This window comes from Purpureocillium lilacinum (genome assembly GCF_023168085.1).
Source record: "Purpureocillium lilacinum CBS 284.36 DNA, scaffold_7, whole genome shotgun sequence".
NCBI classification, from domain to species: domain Eukaryota; kingdom Fungi; phylum Ascomycota; class Sordariomycetes; order Hypocreales; family Ophiocordycipitaceae; genus Purpureocillium; species Purpureocillium lilacinum.
The window spans coordinates 1,673,981-1,691,211 of NW_027072117.1; the positions used below are offsets into that span (position 1 = coordinate 1,673,981).

A 17,231-nucleotide genomic window follows, 5' to 3' on the forward strand; every position below is an offset into this window, starting at 1 on the left:
TCGTCTGCAGAGTCCTCGCAGGGCAGCGGAGGACTGTTGGGCGCTGATCTGCGAACTAGACCCGATGGAGGACTACTTCCAAATCACGGCTTGGCCATGCGTTCAGCCATCGAGAGCGCCGCTGGTATTATCGACAGCCGAACGCGGGTACAGCACAGGATGAAGACAAGTGATCGCGCCCAGTATCGCATCTACAGAAACGGGGTATGCTGGGCTCAAACCCGACGAGACTGAGCAACGCAAGAGCCCGATTCGGATCCTTGTCGCTGCGGTGGGAATCAATTGGGCGGGGGTCAGTGCGTGCTTGCTGGAGGGCAAAAACTCTGTGTATCACGAGGAAGTGTGGGAAATGACCGATTGCCTTGCGCAACGCATCTTGATGTGAGGTTCGGCCGAGGGCATCCGGGGGAGAGGCGCCTGGCATCCGGTTCGCATGAACCGACTAATTGGTACGCAGAAAGTACTCTGTACGGACAAATGCAGCCAGCTGGGCCGGGGTCGGAGGACGAGAGCAGCCAGGATGACGACATAGGCCATTCAGAAAAACCTGAGCGGAGGTTTCCACCGACAGAGCGGCAGTCAGCCATGGCGGATGCGGCACGATGTCCTCATGACCGGGCAACAAATCGATGGCAAGCGCGCGGGCGCGGGAGCGCGACGGGGCCAAGTCGTTCCATCGGCGTTAACGGTAGGCGGCGTCGAAGCTGCGTCCATGGGTGGTTGACGCCGCCGAAGGTACGGCAGGGGGGGTCCGGGGGTCCGCCTGCGTGATTACTGAACCCGAACCGTCAATTACAGGAGCTGTCTCCCGGTTAAGATGGGAAGAAAGGCATGGTAAACGGGTGCGGACGCAGGCGAGATGTGACAGGATCCAGAAGGGGGTCATGCAGCAGCCGTTTTGGGCTTCATGAGAGGCGGCTGCGCAAAGGAGAGGACGGATGGGGGAGCAGCAGCACTTCATGCAAGGCTGGGCAGGAGGCTTCGACTGCCGCTGCGGGCTGCTGCAGACGCCAAACAGATGGCGGACGGCGGCAAAGATGGGGGTCGCGAGGCGCCCGGCTGGACATCGGGGGCGAGCGCGGCGCCGTGCCATGCCAGTCATGATGCTTGGCCAGCCGATCCAGGGCAGGGCAGCCTGCCCGGCCGGGGACCAAAGGCTGGCTTGGCTGAAGCCCGAGAAAGTGAGATGCGACCAGGCAATCAACGGGAAGGCGACAGGGGGGAGGCAAAGTTGGGACGGGGCGGCAGGGACCCTTGTCCCGACATTTGGCGGGACACAAGCACTGAGATGAGCCGTCCCGAGAGTTTGGGCCTGGCCGAGCGGGATGGAGGCGCTGGATTGGCCATCGACACCTCCTGGGGAGCGCGGCAACACCCTCGACGGTCGCAGACTCGGACCAGGCAAGGATTAGAGGTGCATATCGTCACGACCCCCGTCCCCCTCCCTCCTGCGGCGTGCCTTGTTTCCGGGTCAGTTATTTCAGAGTCTGGGACCGACAGCTTCGTGGTTCGCTGGGCCGGGGGGGAGCAAGGCATGGCAGGCACATCTCGGGTGCGCGTGGGGGCTGGCGGTGGTGATGAGACGCCAAGTTCCAACCCTGACCGGAGCCCGTGGACAACGGCCATTGCCATGTTCCCCGCAATGAGCTCCCCCGCTCGGCTTGCGCTTGTCTCTTCCAGGGCTTGCTATTTCGAGCCAGCGCGTCGGTATGGGGCGAGCAAATGCACGACACAGCGGGACTAGCCACGACGTACGTAGCAGCAGAGACGGGTTCAACGGCGTCCGAGCTTGTCTCACGAAAGTACGTGAGTCGCAGGGTCAGTCGCGGAACGGTGAGACTCTGTATGCCACGCTCAGGGGGCGTGGCACTGGAGCCGCGTGTCGACGACAATGCTCAATACTGACACTGACCGACCCGGCCACGAGACGTCGACGACTGTTTGGCGAGCGCACAAACACAGGGTGTGGCTGCGCATGTTGGACTCGCGGATACGGACTCGACAGCACACGTGCTGCTGGGACGCTGAACTGGACACGCGGGGTTCCAGTGACAGAGCGAGTCCGATGGATGCGAATCGGCTCCGGGACTGGCATCGGAAAGTCTTATGACCGACGGCTATCGGAGGCGCCATGGACGGGACGCCTCATCGGCCGGGGAGCCAGGGATGAGGGGCCGGCCTGCCCACCCTGCCAGGGCCCTGACAAGGGTCTCCAGTGTCGTGGGGACTCGATGAGCATCTCTTGCACATGGGGAGCTGAACCGTTGATGCGAGAAATCTGACGTGTAAGCACTCAATTATCAACAGCAACGGTGGTTCCATGACCGAAGCATGGCCGAGCCATGGCCAGGCTCGTGGCGGAGCGTCGCCGCCTGCGGACAAGGCAAGCGAGCCTTGCGGCCGGCAGTGCCTCGCCAGCAATCACTTGCGCGCGCGGGACAAATCGAAGGCATCCGTTGGCCGGTCGTTCCAGTCCTGTGCCTGCATCCGCTACAGACTGGTGCGCCACCTCACGGGAGGCGCTTTGTCTTTGCGTCCCATGACATGGTGGCACGGCAAGTTTGCATGGGCCAACGTCACTCGGGCGCCAGGCCGTGGGGAGAAGGCCTACAGTCTACGTTGTACTTTGTGCGGTCCATGCCCTCGTGCATCGTCGTTTGCATGCGCGAGCACATGGGCTGTGCGCACGCAGGCACTCCGCACATGGCTGGAAGCATCGAGCCGGAAGCTCCAGGCACGTTGCTTCTCAGCCGGGACACGCCGCAGGTCTGTCCTGTAGCCAACCCAGATGGCATTCTGTATGACGAAAACGGGCACAGAGCACGGGCCTCGTCGCCTGTCTGCATCTGCAACTCGGTCGCACGAGTCTGCCAGGCAGGGCACGTCATGCAGCGCGACAAGAAAGAAGAAAGCCCTGTACCAAGGGATGAAGGACCCTGGGACGAACCCCTCGCCTTCCTTCGCTTGGCCCATTGCCGGTTCGGACCAAAATGTGGGCGGCATCGGCTCGAGGTTGCAATGACGCCGGCGCCCTCAGGGGCGAGCAAGGCGTGTTGACCTTGGCTCGCTTGACGGGGTGCATACGGAGTGCTGCATAGCCTGCCGTGCAGCGGCCGTGCGTTTGCAGCCGCGTCTGAAGCTGGTTCAGAATTTCCCTCCCGTGGGTGAGTATCTGCTTGTCTCCTTGGGTTTGGAGGGTGCGATTAAAATTTTGCGGCCAGGACGAGGAGCCACCTCACTTACACCCGAGCCTGCTGACAATGGATGTGAAGCAGCTGCGCATTATCCGCCGCTAAAGGCCAAGAGGCGATGGAAGGTGGATGAATGGGGCAGGCGGCGCGCGGGAAAGGCGGCGCAGAAACGGTGCTCCCGTCCCGCCCGCGCTCTGGCAACAGGGTCCATCCCAGCCCGTCAGACTTTGACACGCGAGAGGGTGATGCCTTGCTAACCGCCCAGTTGCGCCATCATCCAACGTATCTGCGGGTGGGTGCGGGCGCGCGGCAGCGCTCCCTGCGCCGCAGCGGCCGCAGCCCACGGAGTCACGGACAACATTTGGAGACGGCCTGGCGATGAAGCGACGGGGCTCGCGTCGTCGGGATGGAGTCGCTCGACGATTCCATGGACCCGTACGTATCCGCCTCCCGAGGTTGGATCGGCCCGCTCGCCCGCCTGCCCACAGTCGCACTCCGCCGCGGCGGGCGAGCCTGCGCGATATTGTGTCAGCGCCGAGTGGAGGAGAGAGAGCCCCGTTGTCGTCGCGGGGAGTCGGGGGCCGCTGCGCGGGCATCGCTCCTGCTGGCTCATGTCCGTCATTGTACTACCGGTCGGGCGATGAGACGTAACCAGGCACTCGGGATGATACCAGAGGGACGGCACACTATGCAAGGCGTGGCCGGAGCACTGCTCCGCTGCAGCAGCGCTTGATCCGGCATGTACAATGAGTACCTACCAAAGGCACGTGCGACGCGAGCCGTGGCATGTATTCGCACGAAAGCACACGGGCAAGACGACTAGTTACGGCGGCGCTTGCGTGGACCACCAAGCACACACCAGCCACAGCGATCGACCTCCGGGATGGTTTCCCAGTGCAGCAGCGGGGGCTGCAGTAGCTTGTTGGGGACGCCAGCCCGCCGGGTCAGCTTCTGAGCAGCCATTGGGAGAAAGTCGAGGGCGACTTCATCTTTCAGCTGTCGCAGTCGAGGACCCCCGTCGCTGTGGCTGGGTCCTGCTCGCAAGGCTTCTCTCTTTTGGCGGCCAGCGAGACGACCGCTGCGTACGAAGTCCTTGATAAGAAAGCCCCGATTATTACCTCATCGCCTCATTGACGGTAGAACAAGCTAGGTCCCTGGCCAGGTCATCTCACGGCCAAGTCCTAGTTCGCCTCCGGCCCGCGGGTCAATGGACGCCGAGTCCGCACCTTGCCCCGTCATGGACCCAGGCAGTGGCAACAGAAAGAACGGGCATAGGTGCAGTACATTAACTGCCCTCCTCTACAAGCCATTCAGCCGGGGCTAGCCTCGAGAGTCTGGAGCTGAGCCCCAAGTCGTGTGCCCCGCGATATCGACGTAGCGTCTCCATGTACGGACAGTAGTATCAACTCTCAAGCGGCTTGTGATGCATCACTCGACAGGACCACGGCTGCAGCGCCGCCCACCCGGAAGCGGCGCCGGGATGCCGGCTGGTAGTGGTGGTATTAGTGGCAGTGGGCAACGGTTCGTTGCATCCATCCATTCTTGATGCGTCAAAGGATGCCCGTGATGATCCCTTCCCCCTCGCGCCGCCGCATGCACAGCAAGCATTGTTTACTAGGCCGTCCCAGATACCAGATACCTGGTAACCACCGAGTCGACAGTCGACATGCAGCAACGACGACGGCCATACGCCTATACTGCGCAGGCCCCGGGCCATATCAACAGCTACCTCGACGACCGCATGGCCGAGACGAAAGGCTCTATGCATTGCCCACGACCGCTCGTCGTCTGTCGCCTCGCCCCCACCATCGCCATCACCATAGGTAGGCCTGGCCAGCCTCGCATCGCCCTGGAAAGCCAAGAACCAGGGGAAGGGGACTCACCCTCTCTCTCTCTCTCAGGAGGCGAAATGGGACACGCAGCGACGCCGGCTGCGTCCGTGCGACGGGCTCCCTTCCCCCCCTTCCGACACTTGGCTGTCGTCTTGTTTTCTTTGTCCCGCCGCAGGTACGGCTGCGCGTCGAAGTGTGGTGTCTGAGGCTTTTCGGTCGGCGCCGTCACGCCGTCTCCCTGGCCTCGCGCCATGTTATGCTGTGCTCGGTGCTTGCCCACGCCCCCTCCACTCGCCCATCCAGCCATCCCGTCGCCGCCATCTCTTGCTCGCGGCCCTTGGCAACCCTTAGCTCGAGTCTTGTTGCCTCACACATGCAGCCCGCCGTCCCTCTGGGCCATCCCGAAAGGGGACTCGTGATGGCCGCCGGCTCTCACGTCTAGTGGTACTCACAAACGCCTGCCCCGTCCGTACATACGATACCTCAGCCACCGGCTCCAGCTTTGGCTTGAAGTTCTCGACTAACTAGCGTGTGCTACAACATGATTGCGCGTGTACGCATGTACATATATGCAGGCAATACGTAGGTATGTAGCATGTACGCATCCCTCGCTTGATCTGATCTCGCTCCCCAGCTATCCCCAGTCACACCCCTGCCTTGCCCTGTCCTGCCCTGCCTTGCACCTCTCACAGAGTCACAACTCGGATCGTGGTGACGCGACGCCCGCCGTTGCCCCGCTGACCTTGGCTCTCTTGGGGTACACCAGATCTCGAGCTTGCTTCCCTAGCCTTGGGGCAAGGCTGCTTGACAAGCCTCCGATGCAACTCTCCCCGGCCGCGCAGGGTGGCTCGAGCTCCTCCCGCCTCCCGCGCTCCTCTTTTTTGATACGATCCAGATATGCAGCTACCACCAGGCGCATTATCGCTCCGCCTGATCTGGCGGCCTGTCTGCCATCATGGGCTTGTCCCGTTGCAAGCACGTAGCTAGATGAGACCAGTCAACTCTCACATCCACCTTGAAGGCCAGCCCTCCCTCGAGGCTCTACCAGGAAAGCCACCAACTGGTTTATCCGGCCTCGGTCCATCTCCTTTCAGCTCCGAACCCCATCTGCTGAGCGTTTTCGTCCTCATCGGCTACCACACGAGCAGCCTTGCCCCTCATCATGAACCGAACTACGGCCCGCATCCTGTGGAGGCTTGCAGCGCTTCCGCCGCCGTCCCGCTGCCCCTTTCGTATGTGGTGTATACATAGAATGTAAGTCTACGCACGACCCAAGCGAACGCCCGCATAATAGGATCGCCGACCTCCGGGTCCGCGGGTCATCCGAGCGTGCGTCTGCCGCAGTCCAAGGAGAATTTTTTTCCTTTGGTACGGGACCTGCAAGAACCTGCCTCAAGCTGAGGCTCGGCCCGGCGGCGCTTCCAGATCCAGGAACAGTGGCATTAGTCTGTCTGCCGATGCGCACTCGAGCAGCGGGGAACGGCAAAACGGGTGCCTCCCGTTGTCAGATCTCTCGAGTCATCCGACCTTGCTCGACTAGCTGCCCATCCTTTTCTGGCGATGCCTGTCTAGACTGCTTGGCCTCGACGGCAGACGTGGGATCAGAGCAGCCCGACCCTCGTCGGTACTTGTCGGAATAAGTCGAGAAAGGGAGTGACGTGTTCAAGGCCGGCCTGTTCTACTAGCTGCGAGCAGTCCATGAACGGTTTTTCGCGCATCTCGTTCTCAAGCATCCCAGTCGGGTCTCCGCCTCCGCCTCCCGCCTCCACACCCATGAAGAGCCCTGGGCCCTGGCCCTTGCAAAATCGTTGTTGTCCCTTTCCTCGCATTTAGCCATACCCATGGTATCACTTTATGCCCGCGCCCGTCAACCAGACAATATGTGACCAGATTCTCGGGCCTGGGCTTGGAGCTACCGATCGGGGCTGCTCCGGCTCGATCCCGTGGGAGCGTCTTGATCCGGGCCTGATGATCCGTTTCAGCCGGCCGCGTAGGCAACCGTGAGGGTGCCTGTTCACTCGTTATTCCATTCATGTGTCGTGTTGACACGCTTAGGAGATGAATGTCAAAGCGCTCGGCGCCGCCAAAAGCTTTGAGGCGATGCAGAGATGTGCAATATCGTCCGTCCCCTGACGCGACGGCTGCAGCAGACACAGCAGGTACGCAGGTACAGATTCTCCCCCCTGAGGCAAACTCTGCACCAGATGCCTGTTTTTTTATTTTTCGAAGATGAAGCGCCGACGCCGCGATGGTCTCGCCCGCTCGTTTGCGATTCCATGTCGCCAGCGCAGAGGCTACCCGACCAGGATGAACCCTTTTACCGTCTGCGAGTCTCGCCACACGCGGTCTCTGGTCCATACAGAGCCTCCCGCCGGCCCTCAACTGACACTTGCTGCCGCTCGCCATTGCCGCAATGGTCTTCGCGCAGAAGGGTGTTTAAGACCTTTTTCCATCCCACTTGCCGCTTGCCACTTCCCCGCCCCCATGACCCCGTCATGCTGTCAGAGGCGGGCGTCTGCCAGCGTGTGAAAACGGTCGCACCGGGTGCTCGGGGAGCGACCATGAGGGGGGGCGTTGGAGGAGCTGCTCTCTTGGCCGATGGTACGGCAAGACGGCTCGTATTTCGCGTGCCGCGTCCGTTTCTCTTGTTCGTCTCGAGCCGTGAGACTTCAGCCCGCCACAGCGGCGTGACGTCTGCCCAGTCGCTTCGCTTTCGCGGCTGCCCGTCCCGGCCCGTGATGAGCGCGAAATGAAGGTGAAATGAGGCTCGTCAATGCCGTGAGGCTGTGTAGACGGGTGTGTGTGTCTGGGTTTTTTTGCGGCGCGACCCCCTGGAGGCTCTGGCGTGTCGGCCATGCTTGGGGGCCAGCCAGCCAGCCAGCCTGTCCCCGCGGCACGGCGGATGCGTAAGACACTCGTTGAGTACGAAGCCATGACTTGGCCGCCAGGGCTCAAATTTTTCACATAGCTAGCTCATTCGTATGGCTTTGATTTGAGTATGGCTTGAAGGTGAAATGTTGAGATGAGGGCTTGTTGCCGGGGGATATCATTGCGGCTGGCGTTGAGGTGGTGAGGCCCACAATGTGGCATTTCACTCCTTGGAACAAAGCAGCGGTGCGGTATCACGGCGTGCGGTGGATTTTCCCCTGCGATACAGTTGATTTCCGCTGCTAGTTTCTGTTCCAGGTGTGTTTTGCTACGCAATGCGTTCGAAGAGAAAGTTCCTTTGCCTCGTCGGTGGGATCTGACCCTGGGCCTGGCAACCATGGGTTTATGATTCGCAGCCAGCATCACGACTTCGCAGCTGCAAGTCAACAACACAGAACCACTGCAATGCTTATGGAGCTACAAGAATTCAGAATCAACGATTGAACAGCCACGTTTCATTCGCGATCCGTCTCGAGGCTCGTCGTGAGCGCGGCGGCCCCTGAAGAATTTCCTACCCTACACCACCACTGCTTCTCGCTGCTCGACAGCGGGCCCTGCCGAGACAGCCAGACGTGCAGCGCAGCCCTTCCTTGCAGAAGTAAAAGCGGATGGAACAATGCGAGTCTGACAATTGCTTGTATTGTTTATTGTACGTGTGTAGTGCCCTGTCTATAGGCGATTGCGGCCGTGATATGTGCGCCGCCGTCTAGTCCCACGCGCTCCTGTATGTACGTCTGAGCGCCCGCCCGCCTGCCCATCCAAAGGCGCATCCCAACATGGCCGGCACTCTTTTACACGCTGCGCCTGTGGCTCTATGTGCACGCGGAAAACCTTTAATCGAGCCAGCGCGGCAGGTAGTACTTGACGTTCTCGTACACGAGAAAGGTGACCCAGGTGGCGGGCATGACGCGCACCACGCCGGGGACCAGGCCGCGGTAGAAGCCGGCGAGGCCCTCCTCGGCCCAGGTGCGCGACACGACGCCGACGAAGCCGCGGCCGAAGCGCTCGTCGGCCTGGTAGTTTTGCAGGCGGCTGCGCAGCACCTGGTACGGGTAGGTGGCGGCGCCGGCGACGAGCTTGGCCATGCTGGAGAGCACGACGGTCGCCTCGGTGGTGAGCCTGCGGGCCTCTGCGTCGCCCAGGGCGTCCTGGCCGCGCGCCTCGCGCCGCTGCTGCCGGCGCTTGAAGTACACGCGCTTGGCGGGCTCGTAGACGGCGAACTGCACGGCGCCGTGCGAGACGCCGAGCATGGACACGCCGAGGCCGCGGTAGAAGCCGCGCGGGCCCTCGGTGCGGAGGATCTGGCGCGCGCCGGCCAGCATGGAGGGGTAGGCGCCGGCGGCGGCGCGGTCGGAGGAGAGCATGCGCGTCTTGAGGACCCAGACGGGGTTGGTGAGGGCCGAGGTGGCGACGCCGGCGAGGGCCGACGAGACGAAGTAGTCGCCCGCGGTGGGCTGGCCGCCGGGGCGGGCGCGCGCCGCGGCGAGGGCGCGCTCGAGGCGCGACTTGAAGAAGAAGAAGGAGGCCCAGCTGGAGGCGTTGCCGACGAGGTTGGGCGTCAGGCCGCGGTAGAGCGAGGCGAGGGGCCGGTCGTTTGCGGTGAGGGAGCGCAGGAGCGCGACGGTCGTGGGGCGCGGCGACGACGACGTGCCGCTGCGGTAGACTTTACACACATGAGTTTTCCCCGTCAGCCTTGTGTCCTTTGGGGTGCCGAATGCTTGAGCCAGGAAGGGGGAAGGGACAGGAGAGGCGCCGCCCATACTCTGCATGCGGGTCTTGACAATGTCGAGCGGGTGCACGACTAGAGTCGCGATGGTGCCGGCGCTGAGGCCCGCGACGGACTCGACGGCGGCCGGGGAGAGGCCCGCATGGCTGGGGTCGGGCATAAAAGGTGGTTTGCTTGGAAGAGCCTGTGCCGCACCCGTTACATGGCTGGAAGGGGGGTGGTTGTTGAGGTATGGATGGGCTGGCTGGCTGCGGCCCGGGAGCTGTGGTGATGGTGATGGTGGTGGTGATGGAGTGACGTCGGCAACTTTTTTGGGGGGGAGGCCGACCGGACCGGATGGAGGAGCTCTTTCGGCCAGTTTCGGCGTTGCGCCTACGTCGACCCGTCACTCCCAGTCAACAACCTTTTGAACTACGCAATTACTTCCCCGTGGCAGTAAAAATGGGCAACCACTTCCAAGGGCTTGTTTCAGAGGGTGGTTTCTTCCATCTAAAATACGGTGCATGTATGTATGTTGGTACAGGTTTGTCGTCGCGGGCGCCGCCTCCGCCTGCGAATTTGAGCGTGGCTCCTCCGCCTCAGTTCCCAGGACCGCGTCCGTATCCCAACGCCTTGAATGCGACAAAAAGTCTCTTGTGCTTGGTCCTCCAGCTTTCGCCCCTTCTTCATTGTCGTTCCACCTCGAGTAATGTACAGTTCGTCAACCCGCCAGTCGCTCGTCGCTTAGGAGAGAGGGGAGAGGAGGCTGCAGGGTTTCAACGTCAGCATGTGGCTTTCGCGCGAGACGAGGTAGTACATGGAGGCTCCTCTTACCGGATGATGGAGGGTCGCGGGTCGCTGCGGGTGTAGCCTGCGGATGGGTCAGCGATGCCTGCACGCAGAGGATGATGGTCTTGGGTCGCGGGCGAGTGCGGCGGGCGGCGGGCGGCGGCATACCGAGGTAGAGGATCAGGGGCAGGTAGCCACTGCATCAATGTCAGCGTCGGTGCGATCGAAGCCCTAACACGGGAAAGTCTTACTAGTGGATGGCGACGCGGGAGACGTCGATGAGCTTGGCGATGCGCTCCTGTTGTTCCTGTCAGCGCCCCGAGCCGGCACGGCGTGGTGTCACTGGGTCGATCGAACCTTGGACTCCTCGGAGAGGGCAAACATGGCTGCGGCGGATTGAGGCGTTCGGGTATCGGTGGGAGTATCTGAAGCAAGAGGGGTCGTCGTGTCGTTGGGCAGCGGTGCGACGATGGCGTAATGTCGTCGTCGGGTAAGTTGTCGCGGGTCGATAGTTAGAGGTTGAGTCCGCAGATCCAGAAAAATTGAGGCGCCGCTGCCTCAGAGGCGGACCAGCACCCGCGCGCCGGGCAAACGTCGGCAGAACCCACCCTCCCAATCCGCCCGCCAGCTGCGCGCCTGCACTGCAACGAACAAACAGAGCTCCGAAATTATTTGGTTCGGTCCGCCAGCTTCTCAACACCAGCCTGCAAACGCACGACCACCACGAACTTCCTTCCTCCTGCAACCGCTCACCTTCCACCCTCTCGACCCCCCCGCCACGCGTCACACTCGACACTCCTTTCACCTGCACCTTGTCGTCGTCATCTCCAGATATTCGTCCGTAAGATCGGCACCTTCTCACTAACCATCACGAAACCACCGCCGTCATGGCCCAGAACCGGCACTGGTAAAGCTCCCCCCGTCGCGCGTTTTGTCATTTTTGTCTTCTTTCCCTGCGAGAAAAGAAACAAGCTCGTCTAACAATGGATTTTCCCTCTCCTCCCAGGGAGCAGGACAAGGAGGCGACGGTCTATATTGGCAACATCGACGAGCGCGCCACGACCGCCATGATATACGAAATCATGCTCCAGATGGGCCCCATCCACAACATCCACATGCCGCGCGACCGCGTCACCCAGAACCACCAGGGCTTCGGCTTCGTCGAGTTCCGCGGCCCCCAGGACGCCGAGTACGCCGCCCAGGTCATGAACGGCATCAAGCTCTACGGCAAGCCCCTGCGCGTCAACAAGGCCAGCGCCGACAAGCAAAAGGGCACCGACGTCGGCGCCGAGCTCTTCGTCGGAAACCTCGACCACATGGTCGACGAGAAGCTCCTCTACGACACCTTCTCCCGCTTCGGACCCCTCCTCAGCCTCCCCAAGGTCGCCCGCGACGACAGCGGCAACAGCAAGGGTTTTGGTTTCGTCAGCTTCGCCGACTTTGACAGCAGCGACGCCGCCATCGATAACCTCGGTGGCCAGTACCTCCTCAGCAAGGAGATCTCGGTCCAGTACGCCTTCAAGAAGGACGGCCGCGGCGAGCGCCACGGCGACGAGGCTGAGCGCCAGCTGGCCGCCCAGGCCAAGCTGCGAAACATCGTCCCGGAGGCCCAGCCCATCCCCCAAGCCTTCCTCCAGCAGCCCACGACTGGTGCAAACGCCACGCCCACGGGCGCCGCTCCGGGCACCACGCTCCCGCATGCTCAGGGACCCCCTCCCGGCTTCGATCCTTCGGCCATCAACAGCGGCTTGCCTCCTCCTGGCGCTGTCGGCATGCCCCCTCACGCGCCTCCTCCGCACGGCATACCTACTGGCTTCGCCCCGCCTCCTCAGCACCGCGGACCCTCTCCGTACGGCGCAGGCGGCCAGTTCCCGCCTCCTCCCGTGGTTGGCGGTCGTGGCTCTGCTCCTCTGGGCCCCCCTCCCGCGGGCCTGCCTGCTCGTCCGCCCCCAAGCCCTGCCGGCTTCGCCAACCCTGCCGACTATCACCCCGGCAGCTATCGTCCTCCCAACGGCTCGCCCGCCCAGCAGGGCTTTCCTGCTCCGCCTCCTGGCTTTCCCGGCCCGCCTCCCCCCGGCGCCACGGGCACGCCGCCTGCGATGCCTCCCGGCTTCCAGCCTCCTCCTGGGTTCCAGCCTCCGCCTGGCTTCCCTCGTCGCTAAGCGATGAAAACGTCCCCGACTACGACATCGACGCGGCCATGTGGTTCGGCCACGGCCTACGCGTCCAATTGTGCTCCCAGCAAATAATCGACACACTCATGACAAGACTACTGTAATAAGTACGTAAGTCTCCTCGACAAGACTTGATCGTGAAACCGTTTATTCACGCGTCAAAAAAGAATCAATGTGCTTGTGGCCAGATGCGGCCAGGTATCTTACACAGAGACACACCTGTCCGGCCCAGAGAACAATGACAGCCAGCCCGTTTTCCCACCCTCTCAATGCCATCGGCACATCGGGCCAAGAACGCCTAGCAAATAATCATCATCGGGTGAGAAAAGCAAAGATAAATCAAGAGAACAAGGCACGACACGGCCACGCGGCTGTGCGCTCACCAACTCAACTCCCCGCAAATGCATCCTTGGCCTCCTGTGTCGCCTTTTCCCACTCGCGCCGCGATTCGTCCCGCTGGCCCTGCACCTCGTAAGAGTGTGCCAGCATGCCGTCCGCGACGCTCTGCCAAAGAATGTTGCCGCTGCGTTGCGCCTGCTTGGACGCCGCCCGCGCGCTCTTGAGCGCCTGCTCGCCAATCACGTTCTCGAAGAAGCGGCTGCGCATGATGCACAGCGTGACGGCCGCCCCGAGGATGTTGTTTGTTATCTTGGACCCCGCCATGGCAGCGTGGATGTGCTGCTTCTGCTGGTTGAGCTGTTGAGGAGGGTCGGTTTCCAGCGCGGCCACGACGTTGTGCCACGCGGTTCGGAGGTCAATGTTCCAGTGGTCGCTGCAGAATGGCTGCAGCTGCTCGATGAGGTCCTGTGTTTCTTGGTCGTTTCGGCACGAAGGGTGCTGCATGATCCACAGCCGGTTCAGACCGGCAAGGAGGGCGATTTCCTGGTGTCCAGCCTTGATAGCCGACGATCCCCTCGGCACCGCGAAGCGGCTGTCGACGAAGACGTCGAGGGCGCCCTTGAGGTCCCCTGTGCCTTGGCGGTAGACTCCAGACAAATAAACAGAAAGTAATCTCACCGTCGGCTGCGTCGTAGGCGTGATGAGCGTGCCCAGCTTTGCCAGAATCTGCTTGACCGTGTCCCACTGACAGTGACTAGCCGCCATGAGACCCAGGAGGACGTTGATATACGCCTGCGCCTCGACACGCCACGTCCGCTGCCGCACGGCGATTGATAGCGGGACGGGTGCTCCGTACGGGATGCCTGCCGTCGAGCTGTCCCCTGCGATGTGTTAGTGTATGGCAATTTGGGGGAGGGGTTTCCAATGCAGCTTACAGGTGTCGAGGATCTTGAGGCCCTCCCGCCAAAACTCTGTTGACCGACGGCCCTGCGACGAGGGTTTGTGCAGGTCAGCGAGGCCGCTGAATGTAAAACTGCATCACATTAGCACGAGCACCGAATTCAGACACACCGGCAGACTCACATGAGCGACCGCAGCTCCATCTTGGTCATAAAGGACATGACCAGATAGTCAAACGCAGAGTCGCCGTCGCCAGCCCGCACAATCGCCGCCGTATCCTCGCTCACGGTTCGCGCATTGGTCGGCTGCTTCTTGATGGGCACGAGGAACTCCGACTTGACATTGTGCCAGTCCTCGCACTCGTCGAGCCTCTTCTGTAGAAGCCGCAGCTTCTGGGCCGTCGTGTCGGGGCTCTGCCGGTGCAGGCTGGACGCAAAGTCGAGAAGCAGCGTGAGCATGTCGAGCTGCATTATCTTGACCGTCGGATCGAACTGGAACTTGGCCGCCTGCGCGATGCACGCCTGCACCCGCTCGATGCCGCCGTCCTTGGATGTCTTGAGAAGGGTAAGGCCTTCGAGAACCGACGAGAGGACACTCAATGCATTGTCGCCGCGCGTGTTGGCGATGTTCTGCAGCGAGCGGATATTCTCCAGGGCGCCGGCATCGGAGGCGCTTCCCATTTCCAAGTAGAATGTGGCCTTGAGCAAGCGGAAGGCGTAGTACCATTGTACGTGCTTGAATCTGAGCTGGCGTTAGTAATGTGCACCAGATCTAGACAGTAATGGGACTTACGCTTCGCAGTCCGAGATGTCGCCGTCGACGGCTTTGAGCGCTGCCTTGTTGTTGCGTTGAAAGAGTACCTTGAGCATCAAGTACTGCATGCAGTATTTGAGGTCGATCAAGCGGTGCTGGTCATGTCAGAACATGCGGCTTGGTCGAAGCGGTTAATAGTCAAGACATACCTTGTCACAGATGGTGATACCCTTGCCCAGCGCCGTCTCTGCCTCCATGATGTTGTCCGTCTCCTCTTGCATGGTTGCGGCGTACCGCAACCTCAAGCGCGCCTCTTCTCGAGGTGATAACCGGCTGTTTTGCAGGGTGGCCTCCAGACATGAGAGGCTTGTGGCGATGAGCTTCTGATACTCGTCGACCCTCTTCGGATGCAGAGACATGGCAACATCGTGCACTGAGGCGCGTGCCTTGTCGAGGCATTCCTCTGCGATAGCCACCATGATCGGGCCAGTGTTGACGGGCCGCGGCTTCGGGGGAATCGCAGGCGACTTCTTGGTGATGCTGGGCGACCTCGTAGACAGAGCAGGAGAGTTGGAGACGGAAGAGTGCGGGCTCGACTTGATCCTCGGCGGTTCAACTTTCGTCTCCTTCCTAGGGCGAGGCTTGGCTGTTGTGGGTGTTTGCACCGGCGATGGTTTGATCGTGCCTGGTATAGGAGGTTTTACATGGATGGTGTCCTGGATAGTGTCATTCTGCTTTGGCTGCTCGGGCGCCGATTGCTCGGGCGCCGCCGGCGCTGGAGTCTTGGAGGATGAGCTTTGCGCGCTGCCCATGGGTATCGGCGGCGGAAGCGGAGGAGGGGGTGCCTGGAGGATGTCTAACGGGTTCACGAAATGAATCTCCTCTTGCGCGGGCGGCGGCGGCGGCAACGGCTCTTGCGGTATTGTTTGCTCGAGTTCTGGTATCGGCGGTTGAGGCTCGGGCACGGGTGTTTGCGCCTGCGAGATCGGCTGCGGCGTGGGTGGCTGCTGTTGTTGCTGCAGTTGTTGTGGTGGAGGCGGAGGCGGTGTTTGCTGTGGGATTTGTGGTTGAGGCGTCGGCGATTGATATTGGGCGCGCGGTGTGGATGGCTGTCGTGGTCGTGGCGGCTGCTGGTGCAGAGGTCGTGTCGAGGAGGGACGAGGCTGGGGTGAAGCCTGGTGGTGAATCTGGGGCGAGGCTACAGGGCTGCCAAACATTTGTTGCTGGGCGTGCATCTGCTGCTGTTGCTGCTGTTGTTGCTGCTGCTGCAGGTGCGGCCCGGACAGGGGTCGTGACACAGGCGACTGCAAGTGCTGCTGCGACATCCCCATGATCGGGGATGGCATGAAAGGACTCGACGTTTGGTGTCGATGATGGGCGACTTGGCTCATTTGCTGGCTCATCTGCATCCTCTGGTGCTGCATCTGCTGCTGCGGCGCAATCATCTGCTGCTTGGGATACTGCTGCTGCATCTCCATGGGCGCAAAGGTCGCGCCGCCCGCGTCGAAGACCTGGTAGCCGTTCAAGCCCACGCCGTACCGCGCCGCCATCTGTTGCTGTCGCTGCTGATCAAACTGCTGCTGCCGTTGCTGCTGTTGTTGTTGGTGTTGGTGGTGCTGTGGCTGTTGCGGCGACATGGGGTACTGCTGGTTGGGGTGGTGGTTGAGGAACTGCTGCTGCTGATGGTGATGCTGCGGCTGGGGCTGCTGGGGCTGCTGCATCGGCTGTCCTCCGCCGTAGAACTGCCCCGGCATCGCCGCAGCGCCCGCACCATTGCTCGCATAGAGACCTTGGTGATGCTGCTGCTGCTGCACATGATGATGGCTCTGCTGGGGGCTCTGCTGCTGCGACGGATGGACGTGCTGCTGGTGCTGGTGCTGGTGCTGCTGGTGATGATAGCCGGCCTGGGGCGCGTACAGGTGAGCGTCCTGTGGCTGCCCCGAGAAGGCGGCGGCCTGCCCCGAGGGCAGCGAGCCTCGGTACTCCATGTCACCGTCTCGGCATCAGACGACGGTCCGACCGGAGAGGGAGACGCGACGGCGGTGCTCGGCGGCGGCGGCGCTGCTGCTGCGGCTGCTGCTGCTACGTGAGGGGATCGAGATGTCGCGGCCGGCGGTCGATCATGCTTCCATCGCGCGTCCGGCGTCGTCGGTCGTCGGTGCGTGCGCTCGCGCGTGGCGGTCCCCGTCTGTCCGGAAGAGAGGGAAGGGTTTCAGAGGGAAGACGCTGCTCGGGACTCTCGCGCGTCTTGCGTCTCGGCGAATTGGCCGTGTCCGTGCGGCGCCGGGGTTGGAAGTGGCTGTCGTGTCGTGTCTCGTCGTATCGTGTCGAGCCGCGGTCTGAGGTCGAGTCGAGTCGAGTTCGTCGCAAGAGCGAAGGTAGGGTAGTCGAGGAGACCAAGTCGAAGGTGGACGGAAGACGGGCGGTTCGATGTTCGTTCGGCGGGCAGTCCGTTTTCCCAGTTGGGTTTAGTTTATTCGTCCACATCCCCCATCCCAGAGGTGGATGGATTGGCGGCCACTGGGCGGGATTTGCTGCGCGGGCGCGCGCCTCCCTAAGTGGGTTCCAGGTTGTGTGGAGAGGCCCAGCAGCGGGCGGGTGTTATGCTGCAGCCACGCCC

At 62.0% G+C, this 17,231-nt stretch overlaps 3 protein-coding genes across 3 annotated transcripts; 1 reads left to right on the top strand and 2 right to left on the bottom strand.

Moving 5' to 3' along the window:
- Positions 1-8,784: 8,784 nt before the first annotated feature.
- Positions 8,785-9,837, bottom strand: PLICBS_009404 (uncharacterized protein; the record flags this gene model as incomplete). Its single annotated transcript, XM_065601622.1, has 2 exons — positions 8,785-9,614; positions 9,714-9,837. The coding sequence occupies 2 exons, from the start codon at positions 9,835-9,837 to the stop codon at positions 8,785-8,787; spliced, it is 954 nt and encodes a 317-aa protein (XP_065457694.1).
- A 1,591-nt stretch (positions 9,838-11,428) lies between these two features.
- PLICBS_009405 (uncharacterized protein) lies at positions 11,429-12,607 on the top strand (the record flags this gene model as incomplete). The annotated part of the gene is made up of 1 exon (XM_018325020.2): positions 11,429-12,607. One exon carries the CDS (start codon positions 11,429-11,431, stop codon positions 12,605-12,607), a length of 1,179 nt encoding a protein of 392 aa, XP_018176414.2.
- Positions 12,608-13,006: 399 nt separating this feature from the next.
- Positions 13,007-16,599, bottom strand: PLICBS_009406 (cytokinesis protein 3; the record flags this gene model as incomplete). The annotated part of the gene is made up of 5 exons (XM_018325021.2): positions 13,007-13,839; positions 13,894-13,991; positions 14,042-14,599; positions 14,651-14,766; positions 14,821-16,599. The coding sequence occupies 5 exons, from the start codon at positions 16,597-16,599 to the stop codon at positions 13,007-13,009; spliced, it is 3,384 nt and encodes a 1,127-aa protein (XP_018176415.2).
- Positions 16,600-17,231: the final 632 nt, after the last annotated feature.